General features: G+C 32.1%; 1 protein-coding gene across 1 annotated transcript; it reads right to left on the bottom strand.

The window, feature by feature from the left end:
* Positions 1–860: 860 nt before the first annotated feature.
* On the bottom strand, positions 861–17,483 carry LOC149906777 (sulfotransferase 1E1-like). The gene is made up of 7 exons (XM_090104555.1): positions 17,401–17,483; positions 6,664–6,798; positions 4,353–4,452; positions 3,715–4,037; positions 3,356–3,450; positions 2,830–2,992; positions 861–1,093 (listed from the first exon to the last, which is right to left on the bottom strand). Exons 1-7 carry the CDS (start codon positions 17,480–17,482, stop codon positions 957–959), a joined length of 1,035 nt encoding a protein of 344 aa, XP_089960681.1. The 5' UTR covers position 17,483; the 3' UTR covers positions 861–956.
* Positions 17,484–18,328: the final 845 nt, after the last annotated feature.

The following is an 18,328-nucleotide window of genomic DNA, read 5'->3' on the forward strand; positions in this document are numbered from 1 at the left end:
TTATAATTATTTTAATTTTTCATTTCGACATTTGTATCAAAATTTGTGTATAATGTTGTATGTGAGGCAATCATTGTTAAATAAATATTATTGAAATGAAAAACAATAAATTACATAATTCTCTAAATATTCTCAGCTGAAACCTTAAAGATCAGTCTTATTAAAGGTATTAAGGAACTGACACTTAAGTATAATAAATTTAAAAATTAAAAATAATCTTAGTGCTTTTATTAATCACGTCTCTGTATGTATTTTTTAACAGTTTAACTGTATTCTAAGCAGAGAGCATAATTATTAATATTGCAATAAACTCCCATTTATTTATCCATTCATATTTCATATTCAAACAAAATACTAAATAGTATTATAATGTTGTATTTCAAACAGGTTTAATATGCTTACTTATCAAAGTAAAAAAACTATTACTCAAACATTTACAATGTACATTATTTTCTACTTAACTAAAATAAATACATTACAATATATGCTATTGAAAATGCAAAACATGAAATCATGTATTTTTATTTAACTTTAATAGGTCCTGTCTAAATATTCTTACACAATGTCACACAATCACAGCGCGAATATATACATGCCAACGCATACACAGACAGTTACATAAAAAATGCAGAGTTATAAATGCTTAGACAGTTCACATATTATTATTTTATTTTTAAACCAAAGGTTAAAAAAGGTGAAGGTTTTATTTTTATTTTAGAAAATTGTTTCTAGTTAATGCAATTATTAACACCGTTTGAATAGTTTTCAGAATATTATTATAAGGTAATACTTTAACGTTGGTTTGAGGTGATTTATTAACGCCTAAAGTTGTACACAGTATAATTTGTTACTACAATAGCATTCTACAAAACTACGTTTCGTCTATAATAAATTACTAATCCTACTTAATCTAATAATACATTACTAAGCTACTTACTTAATAACTTAAGTATAACTTACAGCCTAGACCACTCTTCGTCTGTATCGAAAGTGGGGTACCTAAGTGTAAGACCTCTTAACCTGTCGTTTAGATATACTTCTGCTTGTAATTCCATTTTCGCGTCGAAATGTGTTCGCCAGCCACCAGCTTCTCCTGATAATAAAATAAAACAAATTATTCAAATAATTATCATATTCAAATTATTTATTGGATAGGATTTTTATCTGTTTCAGGAACAGAAAAATTTAATAAAAAAATTATAAAAAAATGTGTGCGTGTACTATTGTACACACGTAAGAAGTGAAACTTCTTTATGGCCTTATTTTAAAAAAAATAATTTACTATATGCAACTTTACAGGAATACGTCGAATCACGCGTGGTAGGGATAAGAAAAAGATGGCGCGTTACGGAAAAATGTCACGCGTAACGAAAAAATGTTACACTCAATTTTTTTCCAACCCCGATAAAGAAGTTTCACTTCAATTATTATATTGAAGCTTTAGCCCGCGGTTTCACTAGGGGTAAGCGGATAAAAAAGCTGTACTAAATTAAAAATAGAGAACATACCAATTTTTTTTGTGTGAATTATGAAAACCCTATTTCGAAACATTATTTTCATATAAAATTTTCAACAAACAAAAGCTAAACATAATACCAAAAATCTACCAAAAATAAGCATGACATGAATTTACGCAGCCTCTTTGATTAACCTGACTCCCAACTACCCAGAACTCAAGTAAGACATTTGAAATTTCCAAAGCAAAATTCACAATTTCGCCATAAATTTTTCAAAACAGCAGACATGAATATTTATATTCAAAGAATACGGAATACGTGTCGACACGAAAGGCAAGTGAAATTAGAAATAGTGAGAGCGCTGTCATGGCGGGTGAAAAATTGTGCTCCAAATTTATGCTCAAAGATGCTTTATATTGCTGTTAAAATAGGATATTGTTTGATATATTTAGATAACAAGGATACATTTTATTTAAGGTTTTCTAAGTTATAGATAGGTATAACTGAAGCCACTGAAATCTATCCTTAAATAACGAGAACTAAAATGTAGTTGTGACCAGAAATGTTACAGGCAAAAAAAAAATATTTACGCAAGGCTTGAAATGTCAAAAGACCAAAATAATACACGATGAATGTTTATCCTGATCCCGGATGGGCGAAAAAATATATAAATTAAGTATAGTATTTTTTCGTCTGTCTATCTAAATGCTGATGGCTGTTTCTATGTCCAACATATGAAGTCAAAAATCATCTTCATACATTTTGATTATCATCAAAATCATCAAATCGTTCAGGAGCTTTAACATTAAAATGATAAAGCACCTCATTTTTCTTTCAGGGTTGTACAATGGTGTAAAAGTTGTAAGAAAACCCCTTGGATAAATGGTTAATTTTTACAAGGTCCTACAGAAAAGCTCTCTGTCGTTTAAAATTTAAGCCTATGTTATATTATAAAAATAGCATGACTGTTATGAAAAGGCCAAAAAGTCGTACAATTGAATTATTTGGAATGGTTTTAAGAATGATGTCTGAATGGTTTGAACACATAGGAATTGGGGATTAAATTATGAAAAAAAAAATTGGTTGTCTGTAAAGTCGGTTTACTGACGATAGTTGAACGTGACAACGGCCGATTGTGCTTCTTTGTCGCTCGTTCCGTGCTCTCGCTTGCACTTCAAGCCTTACGGAACGCCTCAGAGCGAGGTAACGCCGCATGAGTCATGTTTTTTCGTGCGTGCAGCCGGCTTTATCGAAGTATAAGACGTTGTCACGTCAAAAATATTTTAAAAGAAAAGAAAAGAAGTAAAAGTCACTTCAAGTAGCCATTAGTAATCACTAATTTTTTATCAGAAAAAAAATTACAAAAACTCACCTTTCCGGATAAACTGCACTTCGCTATCACCAGTTGTGTTATTTACATTCTTATTCTTCTTCAAGTTACTAAACGTCAAATGTTCCGCGAGTTTCTTTATCTGTTCGCCTGTATACTCGCGATTGAGGAACGTGCTCACACCGCGTATCATTTTTGGTAGATCCTTGAAAAGAAATTTCAATATAAATAAAATATAAGGGAAAGTACAACCAGTTCAAATTATATGAGATACAATATTAAGTACAACTAAAAGTTCTCATATGTATTTACTATTTGGAAGACTCTTCATCAAGTAATATCTGATAAAATAGAATTAAGGCTTAGCAGTTTTAAGACATTGTTTCAAATAATTTGTAATTAATCTATCAACGAGATGGTTAATTTTTGGATTTTTTTTTGACCGATTATCTCTTATTGATACCTGATGATGGTAATGATTTTCAACGTCATGTTGATAGTAATGGTGAGGTTATTGATTATGATGATAATAATTTTGTAGATGTTGATGTTGAAATTATAAACATACCTGTAACATATCTTCATAGAACATAAAGTGTAAGTTTGGATGGTTCCTTTGTTCCCACGCCTCGTTCGCGTGAGATATAATTGGCATCCATGGTACTGTGGATAGAATTATAAATATTACACAAAATAGATATTATATAAAAATATAGATATTCGAATATAATAAACATACCGGAGATTCGTCATGAAAAGATGAAATAAAAGAAATAATAATGATTTAAAAAATAAAAATAAATACTATAAGCAACGGCTAAATTTAATTGGTACAATTTCATCAAAAATAGGGTTACTAGATTTTAAAATCAACATTAAACTAGCAAAATCATATAAATATTATAAAACTGTAACACAGCAACTCACACAAATCCCGTCTAAACGCCTCCCAGAACTGCGAAAAGGTTCCTCTCATCAAACTCTTAGACACCATTTTGTATAAATAATACACTGAGACCATACAGTCCCTTGGATCTCTAGCTACATATATCACTTTGGCTGTTTTTAACAAATTTGGGGGTAGAAGTGAAAGGGGTAAATGGGTTTTAATTAAACGTGGGGATGGGGCTTCTTCTAGAGATTTCCAACTTGGACATTTGACTGCTTGGTTCAACCCTTGAAAGTGCGCTAGGTTCATGAAGTTTATTTTTATTAACTCAAACGCCACTTCTGGGATTTGGGTCGTCAATCTGTTGACAATAGGTGTGAATCAGTAATGCTGTTTTTAATTCCTACAAAAACAATTTTACTAATGAATTTGAAATTTGGTTCATTTAAATTCTTTACGTGAAGTTAATAGACACCTTTGCACATTTAAGAGCTGTTAATATTTCTAACTTATTTAAAGCTAAATGATTATAAAAATTAAGCATTTTAATCGAGTATGGATGCAAAGGGTCCATAAAAGGATCAAGCAAGAAATATAATGGAGGATCATTTGGCAATAAAAATTAAAAAAAAATGTGTTTGAACAAACGGTTATTCTATTCTAAAATATAACTTACTCCAACATAGGAAATCTCTCGTACAAAGGCGTTCTTTTCGCTGATTCGAAGTCGAGATCGTTTTCCAGTAACCAAACCATTTCTTGTGTCCATGTTGTTCCTGGAATATAAGATATTTTCGTCTTAGTTCTTCAGTCGGATATATACATATTATATATTATATATATTATAGACTGCCGTATATAGTATATTATATACATTATATATGTATATCTTCTTAATATATATAAATCTCGTGTCACAATGTTTGTCCTTAATGGACTCCTAAACCACTTTACCTATTATAATAAAATTCGCACACCATGTTCAGTTCGATCCAACTTGAGAGATAGGGTAGATTTTATCCCGGAAATCTCACGGGAAAGGGAACTATGGGGGGTTTTCTCTGAAAACGCGGGCGAAGCCGCGGGCGGAAAGCTAGTTATTTATATTTCTTCCCTATATTACATGTAGGTACATAACATTACATACAATCCTGGAATAAACTTTGGTTAAGTAAATAAACCTGTGATTAATAATTGAACACAACTGACTCATTGCGTTGATACATAAACAAAACCTAGTCATCGTGACTGGGTTTACTACATATTTTTGACGGGACAACGTCTTATAATTCGATAGAGCCGGCTGCACGCACGAAAAAACATGACTCATGCGGCGTTGCCTCGCTCTGAGGCGTTCCATGTAAGGCTTGAAGTGCAAGCGAGAGCGCGGAACGAGCGACAAAGAAGCACAATCGGACGATGTCACGTTCAACTATCGTCAGTAAACCGACTTTACAGACAACCAATTTTTTTTTTATTATCTTCCTTCTACTACTACTACTACTATCCCAGTAATACTTATCATATAATTAAAATAATTTAATCCTAACGATTTTAGAACTGAAGCTTCTTCAGGCGCGTTGAGACTAAAATTTCAAGGTTGCGTCATGGCAATACCGTCACGTCATGGACTAAGGAGGCGATTTTGATATCTTTGAATCCTGCCAAAGAAGTTTCACTTCGGACACGTGTGCTCAGCACACACGCTTTTTTTATGTTGATACGCTAATTTAACAGATGTCTGATAAAATCAGTGCTGAAAAAACCCGACTACTACAAAAGCTTTCAGCAAAACACGTATGGAATATTTCCATAACAAGCTGATAGCGAACCGTGACATCAAAACTGTAGTAACAATATAGGTGATAATGCAGAGTAGATATCTTATCGAATACCAACAAAATAGTGTACGCTCATAGTGATAGGTGGTACAAGGAAAATGTAATTTCAATACTTCAGGGACTACCATGTCATGTAATTACTTTCAGTATGGAAAAGTGATGACGCTAGACCACCTATATCGCTGTCATTTTTCAACACTGCCTCCTGTTTTAAGGCACGAGGAAATTTCATACTGAAAAAGTATAGAGAATCATCATCGTCAATTATCTGGGTAAGGATTAGGTTTCCTATGAAGAAGATAAAGTTTAGCCAGGCAACTGATCAACTATTGATATGCCGATGTATTTTCCAATTTGTCGGTTGTAAGATAAACCTATAATTTGACGATGGGAATGGACAATCGGCAAGCAAAAGTGTGTTTAAAATGGCAATAACTAATGGATACGTTCACTTTGGATTATTAGTCAAAATAATGGATTAAATATTATTAATATTCACCAAAGTCAAAAAGGGTATCAAGGATACTATCAGCAAGGGATGAAACCACCCTTAATATTGTATTATTCATTGTTCAAGGGCTTATGTTAATTTTTCCATAATCTATATATATAAAACTCAAAGGTGACTGATATAGTGATCTATCAACGCACAGCCCAAACCACTGGACGTATCGGGCTAAAATTTGGCATGCAGGTTTTGGCAGGATGTTAGGACGTAGGCATCCGCTAAGAAAGGATTTCCCGAAATTCTTGCGGGAACGGGGAAAAACGGGGATGCACGTACAAAGTCGTGGGCGGAAGCTAGTTCTTGATAAAACTGACAAACATCAGAATCACTATATTTGTCCGTTAAATTCAAGCAGACTACAATATTCTACGTTTACTCTGTTGCCTTGTGTTTCGATTGGTTTACGTTTTATTTATTCTAATTAAAGATTTCTGGAATCAGATTTGAGAAATAAAAAGGCAAACGGATAAAAAGGTAATAAGGATATCTCTGCACTATTTCCCTTTCTCCGAAGGTAAGGTTTGAATCTGGTTTTCCTTCCGCAGTACAATTTATTTGAAAAGGTTCCCATTTAATATAAACTATAACATTTTATTGAAGAAAATGACGTATTATTGAAGAAGATGACTAAATATTACCTGATCTAGGATACGTAATGACCCAAATATCATCAGGCCTAACTTGCACATTGTAAATCGCTTCTGCTTGCTTCTTGAAAGAGCCGGGTAATACGTAGCCTGCTTTGCCGCATTTTACGAAGGGTTTTGTGTATCCTGTAATGAAAGTATTATATAAATTAGTAATCAAATTATAATCAATAAAAGAAAAATAAAAAAATATCCCGGGTTAAATACTGGTAACTTCATAAGTTTCTAGAGCGTTTTCTGTACACTCTTCTTCGAGAGATTTTGTAAATAAATGTAAAACATGCAGTCAATTTAATATTTCTTATTCAACTATTATTTTAACTAAACTCATGATATCTCTATATTATAACAAACAGATACCAAAGTTTGATCAAACGAGATCTATCAATTCCGTAGCAATATTCTATACCACTACATTCGCCAAATACATTTTGCACAGATGTGTAGGTATATAAAATTACTTATGTATTGGGTTTTCCAACATTCCTTAGATTAGAAAGTTCGCATAAGGTCCAAATTTACAATTAACTTCCTATTAACTGATAATTCAGAACATTCATGCAATGACTAATATCCAGGTAATTGAAGTGCTCACGAACTCAATTGTTCTTATTACGAAGGCATGAAAACGCATGTTTTTATAATTATAAATCATTGATAACTTATCAGATGTTATATAGAAAATCCAATAATTATTATCGATATGTTATGTTATATCATTTATGATGTTTTATATTTTGTTTATTTTTGAGGCTTGTTTTTTAGGGTTCCGTAGCCAAAATGGCAAAAACGGAACCCTTATAGTTTCGTCATGTCCGTCTGTCCGTCTGTCCGTCTGTCCGTCTGTCACAGCCGATTTACTCGGAAACTATAAGTACTACAGTGATGAAATTTGATGGGAATATGTGTTGTATGAACCGCTACAAAAATATGACACTAAATAGTAAAAAAAAGAATTGGGGGTGGGGCCCCCCATACATGTAACTGAGGGATGAAATTTTTTTTTTCGATGTACATACCCGTGTGGGGTATCAATGGAAAGGTCTTTTAAAATGATATAAAGTTTTCTAAAAAACATTTTTCTTAAAGTGAACGGTTTTTGAGATATCAGCTCTCAAAGTCGTAAAAAGTATGTCCCCCCCCCTCTATTTTTATAACTACGGGGTATAAAATTCTAAAAAAAATAGAGGTGATGCATGCTAATTAACTCTTTCAACGATTTTTGGTTTGATCAAAGTATCTCTTATAGTTTTTGAGATAGGTTGATTTAACTGTAATTTATTATATTTGCTGCTACGGAACCCTTTGTGCGCGAGCCCGACTCGCACTTGGCCGGTTTTATTTATATTATGTATAATAGCGTTGAAAATTCGTTAATAAATAGTTTATTTGTATTGATATGGTATTCGTTATTCATTATGAAAACTACGTAGATCATTTTTATTGATAGTTTAGATTCTAATATTTCAGTTATAAATATTGGGTTTTTACAAAATCATAAATACATATCCGTAATTGATTTTATCAGTTTATCTCATTTTTTTGGAAGTAAAAGTATGTACAAATCTTACTGGATAAGTATAAATCTATAAGTAAATAATAAGAAATTGAACTTCTTTTGATTTGAAGATCTTGTATTGATGTACGCACGTCAGAGAAATAATAATTAATCACATTATCTAAAGCCATATTTCAATTAATTCCGTATCTGGCTGAAAATACGATTCCATGAACTCTACGCCTCTGAATATTATCTTAATACTATTATAAAGGCGAAAGTTTGTAAGGATGTATGGATGTATGGATGTTTGTTACTCTTTCACGTAAAAACTACTGAACCGATTACAATGAAATTTAGCACACATATAGAGGGTAACTTGGATTAACACATAGGATAGGTTTTATCCCGGAAATCCTACGGGAACGGGAACTATGCGGGTTTTCCTTTGAAAACGCGGGCGAAGCCGCGGGCGGAAATCTAGTTTACATATAAATCAAAATATATTCTGATATCTTTTGTAAATTACCTATTCTACACTAGCCGTTTGTCCCAGCTTCTCTTAGGCAAATAAAAAATAACTGTTACTATCCATAATTGGGTTATTATATAGATAATCAGTCGAGCAGACCGAATTTGTAACAAACATAAATAAAATCTGTCCTTTTGATTACGCTATTAATTTACATCTAGTTTAAATAAAATAAACTTGTGTACTACATTTACACAAATGTTGTGTACTAGCGGGATCCTTTTATGGTGAGAACCATTGAAGAAAAGAATAAAGCATTTTGCGCAAACATACAGGCAAAAACCCCTTTTGACTTCGCCCTAACGAATTCAACAACAACACGGAACATGATGCATCATTAAAAATAAATATCACGTTATAATTCTAATAAACCTAATCAGTGACGTAAATACTACGTAAGACAAGACTATACCCAATAATCGATATAAAGATCTCAAAGAACCGAGTGCAAACGTTCTTATATTTTATCTTAATTTATTAAATGCTATTTATTAGTGGATTACCTGATTACCAAAATTATTATCGGCAAGTTACAATTTTAGGCATTATGTTCGAAGATAGTCAGTACGTGTGTTTTAATTCGTATTTTATGTATTTACTGACAAAGATTGCTTCATAGATAATCCATACTAATATTATAAATGCGAAAGTAGACTCTGTCTGTCTGTCTGTTACTCAATCACGCCTTAACTACTGAACCAATTTGCATGAAATTTGGTATGAAGATATTTTGATACCCGAGAAAGGACATAGGCTACTTTTTATTGCGAAATATGTACCACGGGTGAAGCCGGGGCGGACCGCTAGTAACTAATAAGAAACATCTATGAACATTTACTACCTATAGTATACCTAACTTTTCTTGTTAGGAATCAAACTTTACGGTTCTGATGTAACCATGGAAGTCGTTTCTGAAGAAAGACTTTGAAGTTTAGACAATAATCTATACTTATATTATAAAGCTGAAGAGTTTGTTTGTTTGAACGCGCTAATCTCAGGAACTATGTTTTGGTCAGTATTGAAAAATTCTTTCGATGTTAGATAGTTTGTATATTTTATTTTATTCAAAGATTTTCCCAATTCATTAAGCAAGTTATTAGTAGATATATCATAACCTTTCAGGACCTCGCTGGTTGTCTAAAACGTATCGCCAAATTCTACGGCAATTCATATTCTGAGGAGCAAATCCAGGAACTTTGTGAGCATTTGAAATTTGAGCGCAAAGTACAGCAAGGATTGGCTGTCGTAAATCAACAGAACACTTTCATCAGAGAAGGTAACTTTTCTCATAGTCGATTTTTAACCGAGGAAGGCTTTTAATTAATTATATAAACATCATCACGTTAAGACCAACTGGAGCGGAGCAATGCAGGCAAAACCGCAGGGCACAGCTAGTAGTAAATAATATGATAATAAAAAATAACGATTCTTTAAATAAGTTTACTCTCGAGTAAGTACCCAATTGAGTTTGAACTTGAGTCGATATCAATATAAATACCTACGACAAATTTAGTATCGGCACAGTAACATATTATATTGTTTCTGCAATTTAGCTCAAGATCCATCCTGATTCGAATATCTTCATATCTCTCTGCTATCTACTGATATTGAAACTCGTGATAATTTTATGTAATAGGCGTTTTCATATGGCTTATGGCTACAGGGGATTTTTGCGAAGAGACATTTATTTTCTAAGAAACAAAGAGGACTTCCGTGTTTCTTAATATTTTATCGCAGGACTTATAATAATCAGTAAAATTGATATCGAACGATATCCTACTAATATTATAAATGCGAAAGTTTTTATGTTTTTTTGTTACTCCTTCACGCAAAAACTGCTGAACTGATTTTCATAAAATTAGGCATAGGTACTTACACATAGAGGACACCTTGCATTAACACATAGGAGACATAGGACGGTTTTACGTTTTCCTTTGACAACGCGGGCGAAGCTGCCGGCGAAAAGCTAGTAATGTACTAGAAGGTGGTTTAAATGTTTATTTTGTTATTCGATATAAGTATTAAAATATTTCTTGAAAGCGATAATCATAGCCTATAGCCTTCCTCGATAAATGGGCTATCTAACACCGAAAGAATTTTTCAAATTGCACCAGTAGTTCCTGAGATTAGCGCGTTCAAACAAACAAACTCTTCAGCTTTATAATATTAGTATAGATGGAAAACACTTTTCTACGACCGTGGAAAGGAACAAGTTATATCGGTTACTTTTGAACTTTATCACGTGTGATAAACCAAATACTATTTTTTTTTTGATGACTCACATCGAAATCAATCATATTATGTGGTGTGTGCGTGCGAAATTCCCAAATCCCAAATATCTATTGATTCGAACTCGCGTCATCAAAATCGATTCGGTGGTTTAGGAGTGAAGAAGATACAGATAGACAGAGTTACTTTCGCATTCATAATAATATTAAGTAGGAATTTCAGCTCAAATGTACCTACTAGCATTTTGAAAGTATAGAAAGTGTCATGTCTATTTGTAATTTTTAACCCCTCAAGAATCTATATATAATATATATATATATATATATACATAAAACTCAAAGGTGACTGATATAGTGATCTATCAACGCACTGCCCAAACCACTGGACGTATCGGGTTGAAATTTGGCATGCAGGTAGATGTTAGGACGTAGGCATCCGCTAAGAAAGGATTTCCCGAAATTCTTGCGGGCACGGGGAAAAACGGGGATGCACGTACAAAGTCGTGGGCGGAAGCTAGTTTAAGATAAATTCCGAAGTAAAGATAATTAAACCTTGGGGGATGTTAGGCTTCTTCTTGTTGCGAAATAAAATATTTGACGAGTGGCTTCGAACAAGTAATTGAAATAAATACAAAACCTAGTAATAATAATAATCCTATTTTAACTGAAATACTTTTAATTTAAAGAAAAATAAATTTTTGGTACGCTTGATCTATAAATCTTATAGTAGAATATCTGAAATAAGTTTCATATCAACACAGACATATCTCAAAAAGTGACGCACAAATAGCGAGAAGCACATACCTACCGATAAGATTCTTTTTTCTAAGATAAGATTTTTCTATTTTCTTTTTTTTATAAGATTAAAGTCCTTTTGTAAGGTATGATCGTATTACATCATATTTAACGATTGTTACGATTCACCTCAAAAACGATACGTATCGAATTATCAATTAACGTGTAGGTTACCTATGTTAAACATGTCACATTTTTTGTCAACCCAGGCGATGCAGGAATAATCCTTACTTATACATAAATAATATTATATGTACCAACATTATCCATTATGTATATAAATGGATAATACTGGTATAACTAGCTTTCCGCCAGCGACTTCGCCCGCTCTGTCTAGATATAAACTATATATTATGTATGTACTAAAACCATACTCGAGAATCACTCGACCAAAAAACCTGTTAAAAAGAAACACATCAAATTCCGCTATGTAGTTATTAATTTTGAGCATACATAGAGACGGACAGACAGCGACAGCTACTTTGTTTTAGACTATGTAGTGATTATAAGAATACAGACACAGATTTATTTATTTAGGTCCTACTAGGTTATGCATCTATAATAAAAATAATAAATAAAAATAAAAATCGTTTATTTAGTACAATATATACATTGACCTAAATTTAAACTCGACGATCGCCTCAACTAGGTATAAACCTGTGCTAGAGGCGACCGACGCCTTCCACACAGGTGACAGGACATTGCCAGTATAGTACTATCATACAAAAAATGAATACATTATTAAATATTCTATGTATCTATGTATCTGATACACAGGTTTGTCAATTCTGCCCTACAATATAAATAGTAGGCATTTTTATTATTTACAAGCTATGCATCGCGGTTTCTCCCGCATTGCTTCGCTCCTGTTGGTCTGCGTGATGAATGATGATATATAGCCTATAGCTTCCTCGTTAAATAGGCTACCTAACACCGTAAGAATTCTTCAAATCAGACCAGTAGTTTCTGAGATTAGCGCGTTCAAACAAACAAATAAATAAATTCTTCAGTTTTATAATACATATTATATTAGTATAGATTTATATTATAATGCGATGATTATTTTTGTTATATTGAACATAAGTTCGTGTAAAAAGACGTTCAATTCTGAGAAATAGTGAATATTTGCATGATAATTTTTTACTGTCTGTCTGCTTATCTATTAAATGTCTACTGTTTATCATAAAAAGTTTAACTCATCCTAATCTTTTTTTTATGTCCACTTTTAATTCGACTGGTTGGTTGCCTATTCAATTTTATACAAGAATTTTTAAAAATAAAAAATATCAGAATATATTGTACCTATGCAAGTAACTGTTAAATATTACCTAATTAAGTACTCATTTTTGGAAGGTAAGGATATTTTCAAAGGTAAAGATATTTTCAAAAAGTCTGTAGGTAATAATGACTAGATCTGACAGAATAATAAAAAAATATTTGATATTATTAATTACTATATATTATTATACTAAATCTCGTAAGTCTCAATTCTCTTATTCCGTTTATAACTAAAGTAATAATTGATATAGAGAAAAAATATCTTGGGATTGGAGAGTAAACTATATTTTCTTACTGTTAATATTTATTTTAGACATAAAGTCTAAGTAAATCTTTAAAAAAAATGTAATAATCCTTAAAAAAGGCATAAATTTTTAAATAAAAAATGAATCGAGCGAAAATGTTACAATTACGTAACTGTCTTGTACATGGAAAGAAAAAGACCCAATAAATCATATACTATAGTTACATTTTGACTGTATGTGTGACTGTTTCAGAATATTAATGCAAATTCACATAAAATTTAGGGAGCCTCCCCTTAATTACGTAAGTACTATCTACTTATTTATTATATTTATTTATTTATTTATTTATGATAAGGTACCTAGTGATACAATTATTGAGATGAATAAATACTAAGCTACGCCATTCGCCAATTAAAAGGTACACCAATAGGTAGTAAAAATAATATACGTATGTGAACAAAGACTGGTATAAGTATTTTACAAATGATAAGAGAAAATATTTTAATTTCATGTAGGTAAAGTAAGCATTGATCAAGCCCAATAAGTATTTATAAAGAAAGGAAATGTTTTAAATGTCTTCGAATTCATAATAAACTAAAACAAACCTAAGTAAAACCTGGTAAGTAGGATGTGATTGTGAGTGTGAGTGTGAGTGTGTGTGTGTGTGTGTGTGTGTGTGTGTGTGTGTGTGTGAAAGTGCGTGTATGAGAATGTGTGAGTGTAATAGCAGTGAGTGTAAAAAGCTAATGTATTATATTATTATGTGAGCTGAGCTTCAGTATTGATTAATTGTAAAATTTGCTTTTTAAAACTAGTACTTACTAATAAAAATATTGTTAAACAGCCGTTCATTAAGCCTACACTTATCAATTATCAAAATGGAATTTAAAGTTCAACAGCGAACGAGAACATAATGGAATTTAATCTTTGGATTACGGAATGAGGTGACATAGCCGTTTATCAGCTATCTAATCGATATCTAGCCGTCACAGTAAAAATAGCTTTAAAACAATTGTACTTGTGTATGTTCATAGTTCATACTATAGTGAAGTAAAGAGAGCATGTCCCATAGTAGGGTATGGGGTAATATTGCATAGTTTCTATCGCGGGCCTTGAGCGCGGGGATCAAAACGAGAAATTCCGTAACGAAAAAACCTCACGCTCCCCACTCCGACGGGCTCGGAGGTGTGGCTTGAAGGCATAGCATGCAATAGCTTTACCGCGGCAGTCCCCGAGTGCCACACGTCTTTTTTATGTTACAAAAATTTTCAGTTATTTTACAAGCAATCAAGAAGGGTAAATCAAGGATAAAAAGGCTAGTTAAAAGCTTCGATTTTAAAAACGGAATTAGGGCTATATTATGATTGATATATTTATTATTTATTGAATTTAGGTCAGGTAATATGAGTCAATCTCATACATTCTATTGAATAGTCTATTCTATTGAACGCTACGCTAACAGAAAGCCACTTGCATAGGAGGGCTGGGTTCGATTCCCGGTGGAGACGAAGAAAAAAAAATGTCTCGGTCTGGCAGGACACAGAAGGCTGATCACCTACTTGTTCCTAAATAAACTCGATCAGTGAAACAGATGTATGCATAACGCATCTGCCCCTTACCCCACTTGGGGACATGGGACTTCACTAAGTACTAATCCTGCGCGTCTATACACACATGATCTTACATTTCATTATCCTATCTTTAAAACCATTAATACCGTTTATATCATGTTACAAATTTATGAAGACAAATTTTAGGCAATTCGACATTTAATAAATTGAACCAAAATTCAAAGATAATTTAGATACATTTCATTCAGGAACATTAAGATATGACGTAAAGGGAATAAGAATGAGGGCTATTTATTTAAGCCTCACTTATCACGTGTGTACTGTTTTCTTTAATATATTATTGAGCGCAAAACTCAAGCGAGATCAAACATTTAATTCAGCTTTACTTCCTTTGACATGCTTCTAAATAAACATTAAATTTAGGGAGGAGTTTGTACAGCTCTTCGATTCTTGTAAACAATAAGATATTAAAAATACTTATAAAAAAGCTTATGTATTGAGTTGATAGATAAGTAGAGAGAGTATTAAACAAAACTTGAATTTAATTGTACACACAACAGTCTATAGTAATATTACATACTAGCTTCCGCCCGCGACTCCGTCCGCGCGGAAAAATTAAGATTTATTTTTTTTCTACGTATTTTTTTGGGATAAAAAGTATCCTATTTTATGCCCAGGATAATAAGGTACAATTATACCAAGTTTCATCGAAATCGAACCGTTAGTTTTTACGTGATGCCTTCACATACAGACAGACAGACAGACAGACAGACAGACAAAAAAAATTTTAATCACATATTTGGGTTTGGTATCGATCCAGTAACACACCCTGCTATTTATTTTTTCAATATTTTCAATGTACAGAATTGACCCTTCTACAGATTTATTATATGTATATATATATATATATAGATATACTTGCGCTAAAACCTTTCCTTTCTTTTAGCGAGGGTCTGTGTTGTAACAGAGGAGAAGAAAAGAGCCAATAGCCAATATATGTATAGTTTAGAATACTGAAAAATAGTACCAACTTCAGAGAACTGTAAAACATTAGCTATGGACGTAATGAAAAAATGTTGTATATAAAGGTTGTTCCTCGAAAAATAATCTACAAAAATGGTCTGATATCATTTCTTCGTAAAATGATAAAAAAAGTTTTATTGAAAAATATAAATTACTCTAATTACTGAACATTTTCGCTTATAACTTTTTTATTTATAGTTCTTCGACAAAAAGTTACTGGACCAAAGTTGTAGAGACTATGTCTTATTTCTTACTAGTAGTCCGCCCCGGCTTCGCCCGTGGTACATATTTCGCAATAAAAGGTATCCTATGTCCTTTCTCGGGTATCAAAATATCACCATACCAAATTTCATGCAAATTGGTTCAGTAGTTTAGGCGTGATTGAGTAGGTAACAGACAGACAGACAGAGTCGCATTTATAATATTAGTATGGATGTCTTACATAAAACACAGAATACTTAATAGTAGCTAACATCAGTACATAGATGTCATAATTATAATAAATATATTATTATACCAAATATACATAATAATTTCAATAGATTTAGATAAATAAATGTCGTGAAAATTTGTGTCAGTTAATAGCATAGAGATCTATCTTTGATCTGTGGTTAATAGTTATACCTACGAGTTTAAATTGTCTTTTTTCCTGTTCCTTTGAAATACTCGTTTCAGATCCCTATTCATAATTAATTTAATATATTACTTACTAGATTTCCGCCCACGGCTTCGCCCGCGTTTGCAAAGGAAAACCCGCATAGTTCCCGTTCCCGTGGGATTTCCGGGATAAGACCTATCCTATGTGTTAATCCAAGTTACCCTCTATATGTGTGCTAAATTTCATTGTAATCGGTTCAGTAGTTTTTACGTGAAAGAGTAACAAACATCCATACATCCATACATCCATTCATCCATACATCCATACATCCTTACAAACTTTCGCCTTTATAATAATATATAATATATAATAATATATAATAATAATAATATATAATATATAATAATATAATATAATATATAATATATAATATATATTAGATTCCTATAACACAACACGGAATTATATCACAAACTAGATATGTAATTAACTTATAAAAAACTATTGCATTACCAAGTTAATGAATATTAGCAATTTAAGAAAAATACTGAATTAAATTGATATTTTTTATAACACATTTCGGATTCTAATAGTTACGTAAATTAATACTAAACATACTACACTTTTACTAACTAAAACATAAGGTCGGTCACAAATTATTACCATCATCTAATCAAATAAGGTTTATAAAACAACATGTTTTAACCCCAAAAATAAGGTGTAACAAATCACACAATTTTTCTAATATTTAAAATCTTATATATAAAATTCTCGTGTCACAATGTTAGTCTGCATACTCCTCCGAAACGGGTGGACCGATTCTCATGAAATTTTCTGTGCATATCGGGTAAGTCTGGGAATCGGCCAACATCTATTTTTCATATGTACCACGGGCGAAGCCGGGGCGGGCCGCTAGTTTTCTCTATACAACTTAAATAAAAAATAAATTAAAATACGAACCAATCAAGCACTTCTTTATAAGTTTATCCTCCTCGGGCGTAACATTACGTATATCATAGGGCAACTCCAACAACGGTGCCATTTCGACGTCCAAACCTCACTGAACACCAAAGACTGGTAACACTGAACACCGGCAATCTTATCTGGAATCGATACGGATCAACTTAGATAAATCGGTTATTGATAATAAAATCGGTATTATTTTGAACTGTACTGTGAATTGTAACCACTATTTTTATCAATTATATAACTTGTTAATAATAGTACTTAATATGTACTAATATTATAAAGCTGGAGAGTTTGTTTGTTTGTTTGAACGCGCTAATCTCAGGAACACTGGTCCGATTTGAAAAATTCTTTCAGTGTTAGATAGCCCATTCATCGAGGAAGGCTATATTATGTTATATACTTATCATCACGCTAAGACCAACAGGAACAGAGCCACGCGGGTGAAACCGCGGAGCGCAGCTAGTAGATATATAAATGAACTTAATTTAAAAGATATCAAACATTTAATTGAACACTCCACCAATTAAAAAAAACATGATTATTTAAATAATTTTATAAACACACCATTATTTTCAAGTTTTTCAATAATCTTAAAATAATAATCAGAAACAATTACATTCCATTATAAACAGTCTATGATAAATGATAAGAGAAATATACTTCTTTATTGATCCTTCATAGTAATCATACAGCATATTAAAACGATAAACAAAACCATTCTAATATATGAGAAACTATACTACTTCGAATATATCCTACTTCCTTTCCCACTAATATTATAAATGCGAAAGTTTGTGAGGATGTGTTTGTGTGTGTTTGTTACTCTTTCACGCAAATACTACTGAACCGATTTCTACCGATTATTAATGTAATTAAACACACATATAGAGGGTAAATTTGATTAACACATAGGATAGGT

The sequence above is a fragment of the Colias eurytheme genome, chromosome 8 (assembly GCF_061535395.1).
Source record: "Colias eurytheme isolate Ceu_HAF_F1 chromosome 8, ilColEury1 Martin Lab GWU primary, whole genome shotgun sequence".
Taxonomy (NCBI): domain Eukaryota; kingdom Metazoa; phylum Arthropoda; class Insecta; order Lepidoptera; family Pieridae; genus Colias; species Colias eurytheme.